Genomic DNA, 23,779 nt, shown 5'->3' with positions numbered 1-23,779 from the left:
TTCAGGGGACTTGTTTTCCTATTATTGGTGCCATCTGAGTCTGTTAAAAATCTTAACCAGGAGTTTAATTTCTCTACAGAGGGCTTTAAATTAATTAGAGGTTTCCATGCTAACAAAGAACCTAATATATCCATAAATCAATCTGGTGGAGGAAGACGACTCAAAGAGGATGTCTATTCAGTGGAGACCTCATATTTAGCATCCCTGTTGGGATTCCAACAAAAGGGTGCAGGTGTGGAATAGGCCCTGGGACAAGGAAGCCCCAATAATTATTTTGCATCACTTAAGCCACAGCAGGTAATACAGCAAATCAAAGTCCCAGGCACTCAGCAAGAAAAATCCATGTTACCATGAAAAGCCACATCATATCACTTTAACCTCTATAAAGGAATTGCCATAACACTGTGATTTATTTTGTACCAAGATGAAGAATTAAAAGACATTGATCAAAATGATCTCCTTTTCTCCTCTCTTTCTTTGTTAGGAATAGAAAGTAACAGATGGAACCAATTTTTTTTAATCTGCTTCATATCACTTTGAAGAACCTTTGAAATTGCTGGTGCCTTTTATTAAATACACTTGAATTAAGGAATACACTCACACTGAGTTGTGTTCTTTGGAAACAGTGATATATATATAGATATATATATGTATATATATGTGTATATATGTAAATCACTGTGTATATGTGTATATAAATCACTGTGCATGTGTGTGTGTATATATATGTATGTATAGATAGATAGATAGATAGATAGATAGATAGATAGATAGATAGATAGATAGATAAATAGATAGATATGCCTTTGCCCCGCTAAACACAGCACTTGTACTTTTGAATTAACTCTAGGATTCCCAAACTTTAAACATTTCCATAAGCTGGGTAGTTTTGTTTCTTTTGTTTTCTTTGATTAGCAAATGCCTGAAAAGCAAAAGAACTATGGCTCCCCTTTAAATAATCTTTTATTTAATCACAGCACCTACATCTGCATGAGAATCACAAACTTTTAAATTTATAAACAAGCCTATCTGAAGTGTGGGCATAGGTCTCTTTGCCACAGTTGTTTTTGAACTACTCGTTTCTTTGTTCACCTAGCCTATCCAAACTTATTCCCCACCCTGACTTCAGTATCCTAAACTTTAGATGCAACTACATTTAAGAGAGCATACCCAATATTCTACAAATAGCTCCGTTTTGATCTGAAAATGTATTCTTGCATAAACTGTTGCTACCAAGGGTGTTAAGAAACCAATATTTTTAAAAATATAAAACCAAAATGTCCTGATATAAATACATCATCCCAAAAGCTATTATAAATTTAAACTAAATAATCAAAAATGCAGATGTTTTGGATTTGGAAATGCTGGAGTCCAACATTCAAAGAATTCTAGTGACACAAGAGACTTTTCCCACACACATATGACACAAGAAACTTCTATAAAGTGCAAGTTTCCTCTGTATCCACAGTCACAGAATTTGGTTAGGACACAGTGATTCAGGCCCTAAAGGGTTCATTGCTGGGTCAAGCAAAGAAAACAAAGTGAAAACTGTAACACTGTGTGCCAATGAGCAGAGATTTAGCCACATTCCCTATTCTGGATTAACAATGGAAACCAGAATACAGGTGTGTTTGGAGTGTCCACAATGTACTGCCCTCATGTGCGGCAGCTCACTTTACCCTCTTCAACCACATAGGTGCTCTCAAAACAAAAACATATGCTAGTGCTGGTCATGTTTAAAATTTAGAAAAGAAAACACTCCCTGTGATTCTATCCAAAGTCACAATCAATTCAATGTTTAGATGCATTTGTAAAAATGTATATGTATTTCTGAAAGAGAGAGAGAAAGAGATTCAGAGGAAGAAGTCCCTACCTCTATTTGAGGTTTCTATTTCTATACCATGCAACTTCTAGTCTGGACTTTTCTACTTCCAAAAGGCCATCATGAGATACCCCAACTCAATTACAAAAAGATCTTAAAGGGAGCCAGGATTTGCTTCCACCATTGGTAGTCATATGCCCCCATATAACCACAGTACAGAGTGCAAATGAGGGAGTCTTGGATTTCTACCTCTAACATGGAACCAACTCATCTCCCATAACTTCCCACTGGGATGGTGTAAGAGGAGGCACAGTGGAGAGACAGAATCTTCACCACTGATCAGTGGTAATGGGGCAAGCCACAATCATGTCAGGTGGACACTAACATGGTACTCATCCCTCTCAACCAGGGGCCATGAAAGTAGTTTCAGAGAAAGACCAAACTTCTGTCTACCTGTCAGTAATGAGGAGTCCACCACATCTACATTGATGGAGGTGAGTGGACTAGTTCTTTTCACTGGCAGTAACAATTTCTCTTCCTGGAGAAATGTCAACAGCAGTAGGGAGAATAGTAATCTAAACTGATAAGAACAGATACTACACTGATAAGAACAGATACTACAAGAAGCGATGGGAGAATAGTAATTTAAATTAGAGCCAGGGTCTCTTAACACCACCCCACAAAGGATCAGGTATCAATGGGAATAAGAAACAGTCATCACATAAGACAACTTAAAACCTTCAACAAATGAGAAAAAGGTTATAATTCTCTGACAAGTGATCAGGATACAAATGTTTCAAAAACCAGTTATGATTCCAATAAAAGGCATATTGAATTGGAAGTTCTTGTTAGAAAAGAAAGTCTCTTCAATGAAATTAAAGAAATTCACAAGAACCAAGTGGAAATGCAATACTGTAAAACTCAACTGAAGAAAGCCAATGAATGGGCTCAGCAGCAGCCTGTAGATGGCTGTATGACAGGAAGTGTGCAGTGAGCTTAGAGATGCAGCAGTTGAAAATCCACCATCTGACCAGCAAAGAGAAATTACACTACAAAAAGTTATTCATGGAGCCTCAGGGAAGAGTGGGACTAAAACAGAGCCTCATAGTCATATCAAGAGCTCTTTGAATATATGAGAGAGTCTGAAGTTACCCGAGACATAATAAAAATTTCTTAAATTTAACAAAATACATACGTAAGCTTGCAGGTTTAAAAAACTGATTAAACCCCAGATAACCCCAACGAATTTAACATTAAGGTACATCATAGTCAAACTTAAGAAAATAAAAGACAAAAGTTTTGAAAGAAGAGAAAAAAGGTAGGGTTCCCCATAGAGGAGAGTGCTTGGGATGACCGCAAGTTTCTCACTAAAAACCATGCAGGTCAGGAGAAAATAGCATGATATTTTTCAAGTACTAAAAAAAAATCAGAACTGTCACCTCAGAATTTTATATCCCCTCATTTAAAATACCCTCAGGAAAGAAGGTGAATCTAGACATCCTCAAGTGAGGAAGAACTAAAAATGTGTTGCCAAAAAGGCTAACCTTAAAAAAAAAATGGTTAAAGCAAGTTGTCTAAATAAAAAGCTGATAAAAAATGAATCAATACAAAATAAATTAACGATATAAACATAAGATCTGAAAAGATGAAAATTCCAGAAGAAAACACTCCTTAATATTATCTGAAGCAGTGATTAAAAAAAAAAATTCTCACACCTCACACCAAAGGTTAAGACAACAAAAGTGAGACTATCTAAAATTGAAATGCCTCTTGTCAGACAAGGAAGAAATTAACGAAATGAAAAAAGAACCTTTAAATTAGCAGAAATTATTTGCAATTAATATAGCCTAAAAGAACCCATAATACATATGACACACTATGATAATACTCTCTCTATAAATATACATAATTGGTCTCCATCTATAGCAACTTGATAGAAAACACACAATTCAATATAAAACTAAAGAGAAACAATTTTTAAATCAGTAAAGGATCTGAATAATCTAACTACAAAGATAATATAAAAGTGGTCGACAGGTATAGGGAAACAAAGAATTAAGGTAAAGTAAAGCCACAAATCTTTCAGCTTTTAATATTAGCTAATATTAACAACAAGTATTATCGGGTATGTAGAGAAAATCAAACTCATATACATTGTTTGTGGGAATGTAAATTGGTTTGGCCATTATGAAATATATTATGAAGTCTCCTCAAAAAGTGCAAAAACAGAAGTGCCATATACCCTAGCAATCCTTCTTGTGGTTATTTGTTAAAAAGGAAATGAAATCAACACCACCCTATTGAGCTATTTGCACTTTCATATTCACAGCAGTATTGTTTACAATCGCCAAGATATGCACATGACATTAGAGGCCATCAGTGGCAGAATGAAGAAATCAGGATATACGTGTGTGAGTGTGTATACACACACACACATATATACACATACACACATACACGAAAGGTTGCAAACTTTTAGTTACATAGGTTTAATAATCTTACAGCTCCAATGTATAGAGGAGAACTATAGTCATTAAGAATCTATTATATAATAGCAATTTGAGAAAAGCATAGATCCTGGATTATTTTACCAAACACACCCAAGAAATAATGTTGGAAGCTGATAACTATGTTAATTTGTTCAACTATAGTAATCCTTTCACTATGTATAGCAATGACAATACAAACAAAATACGATATTGGTCTGGTGCTGGGGGCTCAGGCTTGTAATCATAGGTACTTAAGAGGCTGAGATCTGAGGATTGCCATCTGAAGTCAGCCCTGGAGGGAAGTCTGTGAGACACTTATCTCAGCAGCAAAATGCCAGAAGTAAAAGTGTGGCTCAAGTAGTACAGCATGAGCCTTAAGCAAAAAAGCCAAGAGAGGGCAAGGCCATTTCAAGGCCAGTACAAGTGCCTAAAAACCCAACACATCATATTGTACACTTTAAATATAAACAGTAAAAATGTTTTTAAAATGATGGGTATTTATATATGTGTGCATGTGCACACACGCTCACATGTACACACATGCACTGATGTACATACCCAAAAAAGAAATCTTGGGTAATCAGGGAAGGGAAAAATACATGGTAAACAAAACAGAGTAAATATAATAAGTTTTCAAATATGCAAGTTTTCTTAAAGTATGTTTCAAAGTTGAAGCAAAACTTTTTTTTGGACTTTTTTTTTCTTCTTTATTGTCAAAGTGAAGAAAACTTCTAATACTACATGATATAGTTCCAAGTGAACAAAGGAAATGTTTAAGACATTTATATCAAAATGGGGAGGCTAAAGAGACATTAAAGAAAGGTAAGTTTTTTTCACTTTGTTTGAAATGCAGACAGCTAAGTGCGTGTGAGGATACACTTAGAGGAACCACTGGATGGGACATACAAGAAGATACACTCAAAAAACAATACACATGAAAAAAAGAGAAAAACTGAAAATGAAGAACAGAATAGGAAGAAAATGTCAAACAAAAAAAAGCAAGCATAAGACATAACACATCAATAATTCCATTGAGAGTAAAATAGCTCAGAACATAAATTTTAAAAAACACAGAAATGTGGAGTAAATTAAAATGTGATGCAGCCATATGCTGCCTATGGAAAATTACTTTAAATATGACAAACATAGGTTAGTCAAAAGTACACAATGAATAAAGATACATCTGTAAACTTCAATTAAAAGGAAGCTAGCATGAATACCTTTGTACCGGATACAATAGGTTTTGAAGGACAGAACATTACTGGACATAGAGTGGCATATCATACAGGTGATTAAGATATACCTGCTTGAGTATAGGACAAAACATTTGAGGATAGAAGTGTTTTGGATTTCAAAGGTGTTTTCTGTGTGTGTGTGTGTGTGTGTGTGTGTGTGTGTGTGTGTGTGTGTTCAGATTTTGGAAAATTTGCAGATGTAATGAAATCTCCTGGAAACAGGACAAACATCTTGTATACACCTTACATAGATCTCCTGAACATAACATTACACAGTATCTTTGGTATTAGGCCTTTCTGAAAAAATGCTGCTGTCAAAATAATCTAATATAAAGCTTCAGAAGGTGAGGTTATTAGATGACATAAGTTTCCCAGAATACAGTGAGAGTATGTTGCAGGGGTGTCAAGAGAATCAAATCAGTATCATTCACAGGTCAGGCTGCCTGTCAACAGTTCTGTCTACAGAACTCATATACCCCTGATGTCACTGTAACTGATTTTGGTACCCTGGATATTGTATTTATGTGTATTCTAACTAGGAAAGGGAAGGGGAATACCAAAGTAGAGAGACAAAGGATTAAAGACAAATCAATGCAACAGCAATACTTACAAAACTATATGCTGTAAACTACCTGTACAACTCATGAGGGGGTGGTCAGGAGGAGGGAGGAATGAAGGAGATGGTAACAAGTTGAATAAGAAATGTATGCACTGCCTTACTTATGAAGCTGTAATCCCTCTGTACATTACTTTAACAATAAAGAAATTAAAAAAAAAAACAAACTACTCATGCTTCCCTCTGAATCCTTTGTTGTTCACACTAAAAATACTACAAAATACTAGCCCAAGATGTCTGCAACAAGCCTCTCCATAAATGCACCAAGGATCTGGGGTTTATCTAAGCTGGAAGGAAAGGTGCAGATGAGCCCGTGCGGAAGTCAACACAACTACATGGAAGCAGTAATCTTACTGTGGTCCTGAGAATTATACAAGAAGTAGAAAAAAAAAGAAATCAATTTAAGTAATAATTAAGGGGGGAAAGCATTTTTTACAATTGTGACAGGCCAAATAACACAGATAGGGTATTCTACTCCATAAGGGGTATAAGAATAACAGTACAAATATTTAGGGAGTAAGGATGTGGGTCAAGATCACAAACTGGCCCCTAGAGTACACGCTGGGCACAATCCATAAGATGCTGTGAACTTTGTACCGGTTGAAATCACATCCAACACAGAGGATGGGTCAGAACCTGAGTCTGAGTCTAGGCTAGTCAATTTCTAGCCCAAATAGAATCTCAATATTTCGAGGATTGAAACAAGATCAAGAATTTCTGGATGTAATATTCAACATGTCCATTATAGAACAACAACCAAAAAATAAAAAAAAACAAGAACTCACATATGAATAACTAGGAAAATCAACTCCAGAGAATAAAAGAATAAAGCAATCAGCAGATAGCAATCCCTGAGTAACACATGGCAGAATATTTAGAAACAAACAAAATCATAATGATGCTTTTAAAAAGGAGAGAAAACTCTTGAAATGAATAGAAAGAAAATCTCAGCAAAGAAAATGGACACAGAACAAAGAAAAACATAAGAATGAACAATAGAAAAAATTCACTGGACTGACAATAGCACAGTGCAAATTATAAAGAATCACTGAATGTGAGAATACCATTAGAAAATATTCCAATTGGTTACAAAGAGAGAGAAAAGGAGGAAACACTCAGAGTGCTTGAAGAAGATAATAAAAACTCTACTATTGACACCATTAGCAACTCAGAAGAATGGGAAAAACATTTATTGAAAAAAATATATATATATATATATTTGAAGAAATTATTTAATGAAAGGCAAATTTCCTGATTGAAGAAGTTCAATGAACTCCCAAATAGGGTAATCTCAAAGAAATGTGGACACCCTACACAACCTAATTATTCTACAGGAAGCCAAACACAAATCCTGACCACTTCAAGAAAAAGTTGGAAACAATTCAAATGACTACAGGTTTCTTATTAGAAATTAGGAAAGCAAGAAGGAAGTGAACATTTTTTGCAACACATTTCATTTCACTAGCAAAGAACAGGGAATAACTGTGATTACGTTAACAAATAAGTTGTCCAAAATGATGTCTAATAGCTCTACAACTATAAAGTACAATTTAAAGAAAACCTAAAAAGTACAGGTTTACATGATGTCTGAGGACTGAAAGCTTCACTGCTGTAAGACACCACTTCCACCCATACTGATCTAAAGATTCAATGCTACTACTAAGCACCATTTTTAGGAAATTGACAAATGGATTCTAATATTAGCATGAAAATGAAAGGAACATAGCATAATAAAAATACCTAAGAAAATAATGAAGTTGAAAGACTGACAGTAACTTATTTAATTTTACTACAAAATCACTATCATAAATTGCATAGTACTTACAAAGGATTAAAAATTTTTTTAAATGTCAAAGTCTGTACTATTTAGACTCAATGACCAGGTATATGGTTTCCAACAAAAGCATCACAGATATTAAAAAGAAGTTCATTTTTAAAACTGACTGCCTTACATAAAATAAAACTGATAAACTGATACAATGTGAAAATGTGAAATTTAACAGCATAGACAATAGGCAAAAATTAAGCTCAACTGATCATAGACCTGAACATAACAACCCCAAACTATAAAGGTTGTAAGAAAACAGAAAATAACATCATGTAAATATAAAGTGGAAAGGATTTTGAAAATACAGAAACTAATAGTTGTGAAAGATTAATAAATAGGACTCAAATACTAAAATATTCCCAGTCATTAAATGTAACCATTGTTTATAATGAGCAGGAACACCAAAGAAAAAGTTTGCAACACAAATTTTGATGAGAGATTTATACTAAAAACATATAAAAAGTTCATATAACTCAATACAAAAAGAAATCCCCTTTTAAAACACAGACAAATATGTTTTACTTATATAAAATACACAGGATGATATATGAAAAGTACTGAACATCTTTATCACCAAAGAAATGGAAATTAAATCACATTGTGATACTACCACTTTTCAACTGCAATGGCTAACATACTGACAATCTCAGTTGTTAGCAAAAGGTGAATTAAAGAAATCTCCCATTCATTGTTGATGGAAACATAAAATGAAGCAAGTTTAGAGAACATAATTGCTGTTTCTTTTGAAATTAAATATATACTTACTGTAGGTTCCAATAATATTACTGTTAGGTACTTATCAAAGAGTAACTAAATATACCCATGAGGATGATTTATACAGAAAGTTTATCTCAGCTTAATTCATAATAGCGAGAAACCAGAAAGTACCCAAATATAGGTCAAAAGCGCGCGCGCACACACACACACACACACACACACACACACACACACACAGACAAATAATACCCAGTAAAATAAAAAATCAACTATTAATACATAAAACAGCATCAACTATATAAAACAGCATGAGTAACTTCAACTTCATTATGTATGTGCAAAATTAAAGTATAAAAGAATATGAGTTCTCCCAAACGAAACCCAAGAACCAGCAAATCCAGTCCCTATAAAACTCCCATTTGTTTTATTTTGTTTTGTAAATTTGATGCTAGAATTCACATGGAAATGCAAAAGGCTTAAAATAAAAAGGAAAAAAAAAACCAGCCAAAAGGAAAAATCGGTGGGAGAGGCATACTTTCAACTTCAGGATCATTTCATTATTACTTCTCTTATTTGAAAATTACAGTTATCAAGACAGTGGGCTAATAGCACAGGAGAGACATATACCATATATGGGATGAATTCTATGGAAACAAACCTTTCTATTTACAGCAACACATTTTTAACAGTTTATCAACAGAATAAAATGAGAGAAAACAGCATTTTCAACTGAAAAAAACAACCCACAACGGTGGGTTAATAGATAACCTTATGCAAAAAGACCAAGTTGAACCTGTTCTCAAACCACATGCAAAAGCAACTCAAAATGAGCCTACTGGTAAGAAATAAAAATCATAAAATTCTTACAAAAAATCTGGCACTCTTGTGTTAAAGCCTTCTTAAATAAAATACCTAAAGTACAAGTGATATTAGAAAAAAGTAACATTTGGGTTTGAATGTTGATAGGCATGACATTGATCAAGATGTTTCATATGCATTAACTCCTTTGTAGAACTACTTTTAAAAAATGGCCTTTTGAAGAACACTGGTGCCAAAATTAAAAAAAATAAAAAATATAATAAGAGGAAATATTGACAAATCACATATCTACTAATGGACAAATATGTCCAAAAAGGAATTGTACAAAAATTTCCTAGCTATCTTATTTTGAATGGATAAAAGTAGATACCACACAAATATCAAAAGGAAAATAAAAGTGTTCATATATTCACACAATGAGGTACTAGTCTCTAATACACACTCAACATGGATGATTCTCAAGAACATTATGTTGAAGCAGAACGCAAAAGACCAGAGAACAAATAAATGACAAAGCTACATGGAACCCAAGAAAAAGCAGAGCTGATGTGGATTACATAAAGTACATCAGTGGTTAGTTAGGTGGGATTCTTGAATGTAGCTGACCAAAAGTTCAAGGGGAACTTTGGGTGGAGATAAAAGTATTCTATGCTTCAGTTGTTTCACAAACAAATCTAAATTCATCAAAGTAACACATGTGCACTTGACTATGTCAGTTATTCTCCAATCTTTTTAAGGGACAACAAAAAGTATTAAACTTCACAATCATCCATTCCCAACACATTTTGTTGGTTAATTGGAGATTGGAGTCTCAGGGGTTTTTCTGCCCTGGGTGGCTTTGAACTTCCATTCTTAGATCTCATGTTTCTGTGCAGCAAAGATTATAGGCCAAGTACCACTGATGTCCAACTTAACCTTTTTTTTTTTTGCCAGTCCTGGAGCTTGAACTCAGGACTTGACCACTGTCCCTGGCTGCTTTTGCTCAAGGCTAGCACTATACTACTTGAGCCACAGCACCACTTCTGGCTTTTTCTGTATATGTGGTGCTGAGGAATCAAACCCAATGCTTCATGCATGCAAGTCTAGCACTAGGCCACATTCCCAGCCCAAGCTTGTTTTGTTTTGTTTTGTCAGTCATAGGGCTTGAACTCAGGGCCTGGGTGCTGAACTTTTGTGCTCAAGGCTAGTGCTCTACCACTTTGAGCCACACACAGCTCCACTTCTGGTGTTCTGGGGGTTAACTGGAGATAAGAGTTACATGGACTTTCCTGCCCCAGCTGGCTTTGAACCAAGATCCTCACATCTCATCCTAGTGATTTTCTAGGATTACAGGCATGAACCAGCAGCACTCAGCTCAGGCTTAAGTTTTTTGTTTGTTTGTTTGTTTGTTTATTTGTTTTTTTTGCCAGTCCTGGGCCTTGGACTCAGGACCTGAGCACTGTCCCTGGCTTCTTTTTGCTCAAGGCTAGCACTCTGCCACTTGAGCCACAGCACCACTTCTGGCCATTTTCTGTCTATGTGGTGCTGGGGAATCAAACCCAAGGCTTCATGTATACGAGGCAAGCACTCTTGCCACTAGGCCATATTCCCAGCCCCTCTTAAGTTTTTTTTTTTTAATTCATCCAAAATTCCATGTTCATCATGGTATGGAGTCGCAATTTAATAGTATCATTTATTATATAACTGAACATTATGGTATTTTAAAATGACTATTCTTTTTCTCACTAATTTGTAATTCATTACACTCATATATAGCTATATAAATATAGATGTCTATTTTGAAGCTCTCCATTCAGTTTTAATATTTAGGTATCTTTTCAGTTTTAAATTTAAAATAAATCTTCATGCATAGAAAACACAATATCCTCTTATTATTCTTGCTCAAAATAATATTTACTTCAACTTTATCATATTAAACCTATTTTATTTTGTATCATAGCACTTATTTGTTATTATTAGTTATTAATAGTGATTATTAATTATTTACCTTACTGCTTATCATATTAAACCTTATTTATCATATTTACTTACACCTATAACTTTTCATATTAGTATCTGTACTCACTTGTTAAAAGCAGTGAAAATTATGCTGGGATTCTGACTGCAGTTACACTGAATGCATCTATCAGTCTGTTTGGTTTCTATAGCTCATACTGAACCCTCCCTTCCATCAATGTCACATAATTCCCTGCTGATTTTTATTTCTTTTAAAGCTCTGTAATACAATACCTCTGAAATTTCTTTTGGGTTAATTCCTACATGTCTTTAAAAAATACACTTTGTAGGGATTGATGATTGATATCTGGAAATGTTATTGATTTTTATCTATTCACTTAACGTCCAGTATTCTTCTAAAAGTGTCTTAAGATTTGCTTAGAATTTTCTATTTAAACAAGTGTTTGCAAATACCAGGAAATGTTTTCCCCTAGCTTTTATGCCATTTATTTGTCATCTTGCTGTGCTAGCTCAGACCAGTGATGAATATAAGCAGTAACAGAGGCTTCTGAGTCTAGTGATGGATTATAAAAGGAATGCTTCCCATATTTCATTACTCTGTACAAAGTCTATGATATCCTTTACCAACTTAAAGAAATCTTCTCTTGTTCCTGGCTATATAGTATGTATTTGTAAGAGGTAAGGCTGATAATGAAAGGTACATTGTTTAATATATGGGGTTGGAAAATTAACTATTGTTCAGGAAAAAAATATTTTTCTGATGTGTACCTCATAAGAAAACATTTCCACCAAAATTTGCATGTGAAAAATAATAGCAGCACAAGTTCTACATGAAAATGAGCACAAGTATCTCGACACCTGGGAGGTGGGGGAGTAAGCTGACCATTGCAGCCTTTTGTTTTAGAGATAGTGTCATTTTTTAGCCTAGGCTGGCCTTGAACTCATTATCCTCCTGCATCTGCCCCCCAAGCACGTGTTTACAGGGAAACTGAAATCTTAAAGGCAGAATAGAATTTCCTGAAAGAACTAAGAAAACAAATATAAAACATCTAATTTGATGAAAGCTTCCTAAAATAGAGACCTGACTTCTAGGACAAAAAGCACACAGAACTGGCAGACTAGTAATGCATTCAAGATTACATAACTGACTTGTGTTAGAGCTGCATCTGAATCCAGACCGCTATTACTTCCAGACTAGTCTTCTAATTCCACAGATGCATTCAGTGAGCCATTAACAGAGAATCATTGCAGAATCCTGCATTGGATCCCAGGCCAGAAGTGGGAATACAAACTAGGAACTAACTCATAAAATACTAACAAAATCTGGAGTTTTGTTTCTAGTAATTTATCAGCATTAGTCTTTTAGTTTTGACAAGAACACCGTTGTGATATAAATGTTCATAAAAATCAAAGGGGGGACACAGCTATAAAATGTCTTAGTAAATCTAAAACTATATGGAAAATTATGACTTTATTTAAAATAATTTTCTCAAAATGATGCATTTGGTATAGTTCTAGATGTGTGGGTATTTCACTTTTAAATGAAGAGATTCATTACATGAAATCAAATTTTACAAAGAGCAAACTATAAAGTGAAGACTGATTATAGTAGGTTTATTAATAATTCCTAAAACTAAGAATTTGCTTCAATTTAATTATATAGTTTTTAAAGGTGTTTTTACAGAAACTTCTGCACTTTTTCCATTTATGCAGATAAACATAGAGACCTGTCAGTAGTAGATTTGAAGAACATAAAAATGATCTGATCATGATTAACTGCTTTGCATTTCTATGTATGTGACAGAAATTCTGTAAGAAAAACCATTTTTTAACTTTTATTGTAAAGGTGGAGAAAAAAATTGCAACAGCAAGGAGTAGATTCAAAGGAGCAATAGAACTGCCTAATTAAGACTTGTCAGACACTGAAAGTACCAGGATTTCAGATCAATGCATTTTAGGAGCAATAAAGCTGACATATATAATTAAGTAGAAATCTGACTGGAATTTGACTGTGGAAGAAAGGATGACAAAAGAGAGAAAGGAGTAGAGAATATATAGAAAATCAATGAAATTAGGAATTATAATATATCCAAGGAACTGAGATGTGATAAATGATGGAATAGGAGAATCATAGTACAATAATTAGAAATAACCCAGATCACATTGTCACCCTCTAAGATTTTCATTGGTTCCCATAACTGACATCACAAATAAGAGAAAACCCCCAGAGTCCCCATCACTTCTTTCTCCACCACTTTCCTCTCTCTTAAATTCTTCTCCAGAAAACTTAGCTCCATCATGGTGTTGAAATAGTACTCTCCAAGCTCCTTGCCTAGAGTAAACATCCCTGTGGTAAACAAACTCTACTATCTTCAAGTTTTGTTCAAATCTTAACTGTTTAAGTGATTTACCCCTATGCACATTCTTTTAAAATAATGTACCCCAAGATTTCCTTGAGGTGCCTCATCTGGTCTTTTACTTTCTATGATCTAAAATTTAATTACACTAATGTCTGTCTCCTCAAACACTAGACTACAAACTCTCAGAATTTTGCTTGATTTGTTCACTGATCTTTCCCCAGTGCTTAAAACAGTGTCAGGTACCCAGTAGTAGGTGCTTAATAAATATCTGCCAAGTCAATCAACACAAATATGTGAGCTTTAAGTACCATCACTAAAACTGGAGTCATTACTGGTACCTTTTCTATCACCATTTTATAAGTGCAATTAGATTCATGTCTTTGTATCTATGTTTTTGGGGTATCATCTACCTTGAACAATGACACCTTTTATGTTTTAAAAGGAAGTGGGGGTTGGTTTTGTAAAAGACTAGTGAACTGTCTAGGATCATTTAAAATCAAGCCCAATGCAAGTCCAATAGAATGAAATTTTTGCAAGGCACCTTGTTTATCTTATGAGCTGCAATAGCACTTTGTTATTAACAAAAACAGTTATGCATCATAAAAACTTTACATTGGTAAGCATTTATGTGTACATGATCCACTAAGATAATTGAATCATAAATTCTAACCTCCTACTTCGGAAAATGAGAAAACAAAGACCTACTAGAGCTAAGTCCCTCCCTCCCTGTCAGTTATAGCACAGTTGATAAAATGGTGAACAGTAGCTCAACATGAAAGGAGACAGAGCATATAGAATGACAGAGGTTATCAACATTTCCAAATGCAATAAGAAGCCCCTCTCCAAAAGGTTCAAACTTCTTTCTACTCTGTTGGTGAAAGAACTCTGTGAGTGGATGCTCCAAATTGTTTAAACATTCAAGCTTTTCTTCTGCATTCCTATTGCTAGAAAAACAAATAAATGCAATGACTTTCCTTCCTAAAGTGTGATAGCAAATTCACAGGCATATGTACCTTACAGACTTTACTCTGTATTCAGCTTCTCACTTGAGCCCCTTACATTCACTGCTGAGAAAAGAATGAGTCTAGCTCACTTTTACAAACTCCTTCCTCTTTCCAGTGGATGGATTGTCACTTAACTCTCATGAAATCAAATGGAAGCAGCCTTCAGGGGCTGAAAATGTGTCAATTTTCTTTTCAAAAAGGACAAATTCTTCTGCTGAAAATTGCACATGTGTCACTATTTTGTCATAAGTAAGAAAAAAAAGTCAGTGATTCTGCTGTTATATTTTCTTCCCAGCGATGGCAAGGACAGTTGATTCACACACACACACATTCCCTGAGCACCTACAGTCAGCTCCGATGTTGCAGTGTCACAAAGGAAGATACTTTGGCAAAGACTAGTCTATAAAATAAAGTCACTGTGGTCCAAAGCAAATGTATTGATTTTTAGCATGACTCAAAACACAAGGAGATAGCAGTTTCATAAATGGTGCAGGCTGAAAAGGGCAGGATACATATATGTATTTATGTGTGTATGCATATATTATACATATATATATTGCAGTAAGGACTGGTGAGACAAAAAGAACAAAAAACAATTGCATTCGCAAACATCATGGTGTCTTTTCTACCTATTTAAGTTCTAGGAACAGAGAGGTGTGCATTCTCTCTTTTAATAGCTAAGATTGCTGATTTCTGGACTTTGTTCTCACTGTTGGAAGGGCGACTAGCTAGTATTCCTTTTTGAAACAAAGTCTTTTAACTCTTTGAATATTTGAACATTTTTATTTCAAAGCCCAAATAGTTTTTTATTTTCAATTAATCTCTCTTTCCCTGGGCACAAATGGCAGAGCTATCTAAAGTGCATTATAAATACATTATTTACAAAAATATTCTGGAGTTTGCTGCAAGCAAGTACTTCCCCTAGATAATATACTGAAGCAAAATGACTTTCAATGACAAGAGGTTCAGAGAAGGCAGGGACCAGACCGGACTTACCATGGCCCCTTCCCTTGTTCTTTGGGCAACTTCACGCTGAAGTCGAGCCACAGCCAACTTCTCCCTGGACAAACAGAAGCACATGGTTAGTGAACCATTCCCGGGGTTCAGGCAACACCACAGGATCTTGAAACATCCTTTTATAGTCTCCAGAGGAACTTCTTCCTTTTCTTTTCGTCATTCATTTCCTCTGTGCTGCATTCCATAAATATTTAAAATGACTGGTCACTTCTGCACTGATTCCATCCAGTGTCATACAGAAATTCTTTTGCCTTGCTGATTATAGCCCAATAAAGGTTGGAAGCTGAGTTAAAGGCGTTGCTTTAAATTCATCAGCATACATCATTTCTAGGTTAATCTTGTGTGGGTAAAATATTTCAGTTGTCATTTCTGTCTCAACTTAGTTTATTGTAGTTGGATCATCTTTATTTGATTTATATTCTGCACAAATATTAAGGGTGCACTTTGCGGGGGGGGGGGGGGGTTCTTCTAAGATTTTCTTTTGAATTATTTTGGTTAGGATTGGAGTTTTTGAGCCAGAATCTCACTAAATAGCCCAAGTTGTCCTCAAGGTCTTGGCCCTCCTGACTAATGTTGGAAATGTGGGCTTACAAACATGTTCTACCATGGTAGTTCCTAACATTGATTCTAAAAAGCAAACAAAAAACTCCTTACCATTCCTTACAGCATAATAATGGTTTTAGTTAATAACAAGCACCTACAGGTTTGCTATATGACCTTTGATGTACTGGGTTATTTCACCTGTTCTCATGGGCCTGATAATAGATCTCTTTACTCCATTTTGTAGATAAGGACCTGGATGACCAGGGTAAACAAAGTCAAAAATCTCTACTGCTTGTTGGCATGTACTGTGATCATTTTAAGATTAAGTTCTTCTCCCCCCGCCCCATTTCCCTACTTCCACAACTAAATAAAAATTCTGCATATCAGTTTCAAGATCTAAGAAGTATGAAAGATAGAGATTTAGCTGGTAAAATGGCTTAAATGTAGAGTGCTTGCCTAGAATGCATGAAGCCCTGGGTTTGATTCCTCAGTACCACATAAACAAAACGCCAGAAGTGATTCTGTGGCTCAAGTGGTAGACTGATAGCTTTGAGCACAGGGACAGTGCCCAGACCCTGAGTTCAAGCCCCAGGACTGGCAAAAGAAAACGTGAAAAAGGATATTGTATATATGTGTATTGGAACTAGGGAAGGGAAGAGGAATACCAAAATGGGGAGACAAAGGATAAAAGACAAACCAATGCAACAGCAATACTTATAAAACTATATGCTATAAACCAAATGTACAACTCATGGGGGGGATTGGGGAGGTTCTAGAAGGGGGGAAAATGAGGTAGGAGGTAACAAGTTGGATAAGAAATGTACACCCTGCCTTACATATGAAACTGTAACCCCTCTGTACATCACTGACAATAAAGAGTTAAATTTTTAAAAATCTTTAAAGCAAAGAAGAAAAATATAGATTTTAAAAGTGAGATTTTTCTATTGGTGAGTAGAGACTCACAATAGCATTTATTTTATATTTTTATAACCTTGATTTCACTTGCAATACACTAAATATCACCCAAGTGTTAAGAATATAAATATAAATATATATATATGCACATACATATATAAGAATTTTAGACTTTTAAACTTTTAAACTTTTTAAAAACAAGAAAAAGATGACAAAGATAAATAATATTTTTCCTGCAATGTCCAAATAGTAGTGTTGGCAAGGATTTCCCCTGAAATTCTTGAGATTTCAAGAGCTGCCAGTATTTGTGTGATAATTCATGTCTATGCTGTCCTATGCTCCTCATCAGTTGCATGCAAACATACAGGGGGATGCTGCTGGCACACAAGTGAGAGTATTTCTTTGTCCTCATTGCCTCTGTCTTTCAAATGCCTCTTATTGCCAAGAAGCGCAAAGTTGCCCTGATATGTAATGTGAGGCTTTAAACTCAGCTATGAGTAGCATTTCTTTCATTTTAATTAAATAAATTAACTTTCAATTTAATAAATAAATGGAGAGACGGGCTGGGCACCTAGTCAAGTGGCAGAATGCTTGACTAGCACACACAGGGATCTGGTTCATCCACAGCACTAGGGGGAAAATATAAAGAGGAGGGGATGCACAGAGCGATCAGTGGCAACAGAACACTGTATCCTGACCTAGAGAACTGGAACACAATACATCATGTCTAAAGCGGATCAACTTAGAGATAAGAGTACAAGAATATTATTTAGAATAAGGATAGAAAATATGACAAGAATAGAGGATGATTGCATCCAGGCCTTAAGACCTAGAGGGGGGAGAGAGGATGCACCTCTCATAAATATTATCACTAAATTTGACTTCCTAACTATATACATAAGTTATTTTGATTAATTATGATTAATTTTGTCAATTTCAACTAACAAAAAATTACTTTGTCCCCTTTACAAGTGTGACATGGTGGCAAAGGCCACTCAGGAAACTGAAGGAGGAAGAATGTGAGTATGAGGACTCCACTTTTTAAAAAACATATCTTAAAAAAACAACAACAGACCAAATAAAAGCTCTAAAAATTTTGATTTGAAATGACGTCTCACTCACTTTTATTTTTATTAAATATATTAATAGTTCAAACTGTTGAAAAACTATGGCTTCATCACAGAGTGACTCCTTACCATGGTGCTGAAAAGAATGCACTGAAAACTTTTGGCGTATCAAGGAAAAAAATAGGAACTGGAAGCATCTAGGAACCTGGATAAATGTTTTAAATAGTTTAACATTTTACACAGAGAGTTAAAACTTAACTACCCTTTAACTTTTTAAATGATGTATACACAGGAGCATTAAGAAATCTCAAGTGCACTTAAAAGTTAAGAAATCAGAAGTGGGCAAAGTAAGTCCTCATCACCATGACCAAAGCCAAAAGTGAGTACATGAATGGAAAGGAGACACTTCCTTATTCTAGCCTTGATAAACTAAGACAGGGCCTGAAACTTGGTCTCCAATGGCTGTAAGATACTAGACAGGTGTTTCACTTCCTGTTGTGCCAGACAGGCTATGCTGCGCTGACTCTTGCACACATTTAGTTTCCAAAGCATGTTTTATACATTTTCTTCTATTTTACTCAGATATTCATTCAGCATATTTTTTTCACCTGGGGCTGGGGAAACAAAACTAAGAATTTCTGCTTGATCAAGTTAATGGCAAGCAAAACTGAATTGCTGCATTTTCTTGGATGGTCAATTGTATAATTAATTAATATCTGTTTGTTGTTTCTTGCTGTTTTATTCTGATTTGAAATACAGTTTCACTAGGTAATGTAATCTCACTTCAAACTCACTCATACTTCAGGCTGGCCTCAAACTTGAGATCTATCTACTTCCAAGTGCTGGGATTACAGGCAGGCACGAGCAGAATTGATTTTAGATCTTATGTTAATAGCTAGCTATCTGAATGCAGTGGTCATGTGTCATTAATTTCTATAACACCTACTGAAAAACACTTACTACCAACAAAACCAATAACTATGGTTTCTTGATGTCTAATCAATCAGAGACCCCGATGTCAGCCTGCCTAGTATGCTAACACCTTGCATTTACATGGTACTTAATACATGACTGCACATGCATGATCATCTTCCTTGGACCCTTTCTGCCTGGTGCCCTTAAAAGTGCTGTTGAATATATTCCTAACTTTTAGAAGTACAGGCTCCATAAGATGTGGAAAGAGTAAGAAAGAAGTTTTCAAATATCTGTACACCAAAAAAAGAAGGAGGCGGATGAGGAGAGTGGAAGAAAGAGGAAGAAGGAGGAGAAGGAGGAAGAGGAGGAGGAAGATGAATAAGAGAAAGAAGAGGAAGAAGGAGAAGGAGGAGATGGGAGGAAAAGGAAGAGGAAGTGGGAGGAGGAGGAGGAGGAGGAGGAAGAGGAAAAGGAGGAGGAGGAAGAGGAGGAGGAGGAGGAGGAGGAGGAAGGAGGAGGAGGAGGAGGAGGAGGAGGAGGAGGAGGAGGAGGAGGAGGAGGAGGAGGAGGAGGAGGAGGAGGAGGAGGAGGAGGAGGAGGAGGAGGAGGAGGAGACTGCTAAATGCTTTCCTTTATCTGGGCTGCATCAGTTGGTACCTACTATACAAAAAATGAAAATCTGACTCATGTTGGTGCCTCACACCTGTAATCCTAGCTACTCATGAGGCTGAGACTTGAGGATCCCTGTTTTAAGCCAGCCACGTCAGGAAAGTCACTGACAGTCTTATCTCCAATTATGTATCAGAAACCTGGAAGTAAAGCTGTAGCTCAAGTGTAGAACATTAATCTTAGGCAATAAATCTCAGGGACTAAGTGCAGGCCCCAGGACTGGAGACAAGAAAGAAAGGAGAAAAAAAAAAAGAAAAAAAGGAAAGGAATAGAAAGGAAAGGAAAAAGGGGGAAAAGAAAGACAACCTTTTTTTTCCAAACAAACATAATTTTTACAAGTGACTACTTTATAATTTTGGAAGTATCGTCAATGTCTTGCTTAATAGACAGCTGCAGTATTTTTACATCTGCTTCTGCTACCAATCTGTTGTTACAGAAAACTCCACTCATGAAAGACAGGGTGAGTGAAAAAGTCAGAAAGCATATTAGTGTTATTAGCAACATAGTGTTGACGTTTTAAATCTAGTGAAGAACTCTGGGGGACATTCAGAGGGTGGGGAACACACTTTGAGAATATCGACTTTGAGAATATAGAACAATGCAAGAATGTTCTGGAAAATTGCTTTGATTCATCAGTCTTAATTGCTTAATCATCAGAGTAAGATACATGTCTATGTTAATACCATATACACTTTCACAAGCGTGGTTTAACATAAAAGAGAAACTTTCCTAAAACTTTTTCTTTCTTTTTTTCAGTGTCAAAGTAATGTACAGAGGGGTCACAATTACATATGTAAGGCAGTGAGTACATTTCTTACCAAAATTTTTACCTCCTCCTCATTTTTCTCCCACCTTCCCCCATGCCTCGTTCCCTACTCACCCTCCTCTGAGATGTACATTTGTTATAAAGCATATTGTCTTGTAAGTTTTGCTGTTGTATTGGTTCTCCTTTTACCCTTCGCCTCTCAATATTGGTGTTCCCCTTCTCTAAAGACACGTTTAAGAACAGATCAAGAATCTATTTTATCACTATCATCCTACAAAATAAGAATCAATGCAGGGGCTGGGAATAATGGCCTAATGGCAAGAGTGCTTGCCTCTTACACATGAAGCACTGGGTTTGATTCCCCAGCACCACATATATAGAAAATGGCCAGGAGTGGCGCTGTGGCAGAGTGGTAGCCTTGAGCAAAAAGAAGCCAGGGACAATGCTCAGGCCAAGTCCAAGGCCCAAGACTGGCAAAAAAAAAAAAAAGAGTCAATGCAGTATAAAGATTAGAAACATCTCTGTTTTATGCCTACACAACATACTCTTCAGAACAACTATTAGGGATTTCTCACATGGTATAGGCACTTGTCTAATTTTATTAAACTCAACATAAAGAAAAAATTAATGGTTTTAGCTATCACATACTATTTTGAAAGGAATATATTAATAAAGGGTGAAAGAAAATTTGTGGACTGCCCATGCATTAATGTTTGAAGGCATTCAATAAAGATTGAATGAACCAACATGAAAGGGCCATCTCTAAGGGCTTACATGTTAACCACCTGATTGATGAAATGGCATAAAATAGGTAGAAATTGCAAACATCAATTTTAATTTGACCAGAAAAAAAAAAAACAGACATATGCCAAGATGCCAGCAGCCATGCGATAATAGGATAGATAGTACAGGAAATTCTGGGTCACAGGAAAGACAATTCCTCACCCTAGCACTGTTTCTGAGCCCTCATCATTTGCAAAAGGAAAGATTATTCAGTTCTAGATACCTGGGAGCTGCTCAGACTCAAGGGGATGGGTGGTGAAAGAGCAGGATTTGCAAGAAAAACAAATACAAATATCGCTTTGGAACTATTTTTATTTATTGTTTTAAGTCATTATACAGGAAATACAATATAAAATGTCATGAGAGGAGACTCTTTCACGAGAAATGAAGGCAAAGTCAGCAGGTACATTCCAACCCTGGCTAGTTTACTAATAAGGTTTGAGTCATACACGCTTAAAGAAAGGATGCCAAGGTGGAATTAAAAAAAAAAAGCAGAAGACTTTCTTTAGGTTCAATCGTTGTTATATTCTACATATTTCAAGTCCTTGGTATTCCATGTGTGATTTACATCAGTGTTTCTAAAGCAGAAGTTGCATTATATTTTTGCATGAAAAAAGGTGATATTCTTTGGTAAGAGCAAGAAGTTATAAAACTACAGAAGTAGTTGAATAGGTCAAAGTTATGTAAGACACAATCTCAGGATTTTTAGACAGTAAGATTTCTATGATCAAATTATCCACCAAATCAAAATATCACAAACAAATGTCCCAGTCTTTCTTAGCAGTAATCTGGTTTGCACTCCGGTTTAGTAGTTTCTGGCAAACCATGTCTCTCAACCTCTATGGCCCCAGTACATGTGGGAAACTAATTGGGACTAGCATCTTTTTCATGCAAATTGAAGCTTCTTTAAAAAAAAATCCCTGACTTAAGAGCTACCCAAAGCAAATTAAATACACTCACACCCATGTATATCTTTGCTCTCATTTGAAGGGCTTAGTTCATCTGCTCAAAACAGACAATTGCTTTAGCAATACATCCATGTAATGTTTTGTTCTGTGTTTGAGGCAAAGCCAGCAGCTCATTAGGAAGAGGGTATTGAGTTTATGATTACAAAACAAATGCCCAGGGATTTCTTATCAAAAAGCTATGACTCCTTATTTGCAGAATAGGAATAAAAGAATATGGAGAATAATCCCACAATAGAACAGAATGCTCACTTCTCTTTCAATTAAATGGATAGAGAATTTTTCACTTCACTCATTCAGTTTTTACACCCAAACAGAGAATTATAGTCTGATGTCTCTAAAGTCCTTCACTATAGCCATAGACTATCTTAACTAAAGATAGTAACAAACAACAACTTTTTCCCTTTTATGTGAGCCATGAATCTTCAAAATACCACTAACACATCCTCGAAGTAAGCCCATGAAAGAGTGACCTCAATAATGCATTACCCCCCCAAAAAAATACAACACTTGCATGTTTAGAAAGCACTCCCCAATGAAAAGTATTGTACAAGTAGAAATACAGTTTGTAATGTATGGCTGCCACAGGCTGGGTTGCTGTAGAGCCATCTGTTGCCTGAGAGTTGCAGGCAGGAGTTTCTGGAAACAAATCATCTTTTCTAGCCTATCTTATTGAAGACTAGGACTCTTACCTATCCTGAATGGGAAAAGTGGAAGCCATCACACACCCAGTTCTCCAACAGGCATGCATATGCATACACACACACACACACACACACACACACACACACACACACACAGAATCCTCTCTACATTTTCCTCCCCTCCCCCAAACAGCATAAGTTAGGGCTAGTTTGGGGTGTTAGTTTAAGTTATTATATTGCCAAGCATTTAAAAGTTAGTAATGTGCATGAAATATAATGTAAATACCTAACTCTAACTTACTTAGAATATTCTACTAACTGAAACTTTATGACCCAATGAAAATGAAAATTATAATTAATTTGGCAAATAATGTGAATTTATGCTGGGCTTGCTAGATTTGAGTTCAGCACCAAAACCTGCCACTTTGCTGTTAGGATTTTGTTCCCATCACTTCTTGGAGAGATACTATAGCAGCTAAGTAATAATGAATAATGTTTAATGAGAGACATTATTATGTTGGATAGTATCCTAAATACATTGTAGGAAATAGGTAAAACTAAGTCACTCCCTTGAGGTACCTATTTTAATTTCTTTGTTACATAGCAGTTGATTCCCAAACTTTGTGAATTAAGAATCCTTTTCCTTCTT

The 23,779-nt window shown here is 35.6% G+C and overlaps 1 protein-coding gene across 4 annotated transcripts in view; it reads right to left on the bottom strand.

Moving 5' to 3' along the window:
* Nckap5 (NCK associated protein 5) overlaps window positions 1-23,779 on the bottom strand; it is a 786,161-nt gene that overhangs the window by 416,380 nt on the left and 346,002 nt on the right. For all 4 annotated transcript variants that reach the window (XM_048345601.1, XM_048345602.1, XM_048345603.1 and 1 more), the window contains one exon: window positions 15,843-15,906. In XM_048345601.1, coding sequence (XP_048201558.1) covers window positions 15,843-15,906 — 64 coding nt within the window. The remainder of the gene's footprint in view (window positions 1-15,842; window positions 15,907-23,779) is intronic.

The sequence above is a fragment of the Perognathus longimembris genome, chromosome 4, assembly GCF_023159225.1.
Source record: "Perognathus longimembris pacificus isolate PPM17 chromosome 4, ASM2315922v1, whole genome shotgun sequence".
Classification (NCBI taxonomy): Eukaryota; Metazoa; Chordata; class Mammalia; order Rodentia; family Heteromyidae; genus Perognathus; species Perognathus longimembris.
Note: the sequence above shows the minus strand (reverse complement) of the source record. Positions and strands in the feature narration are given on the sequence as shown.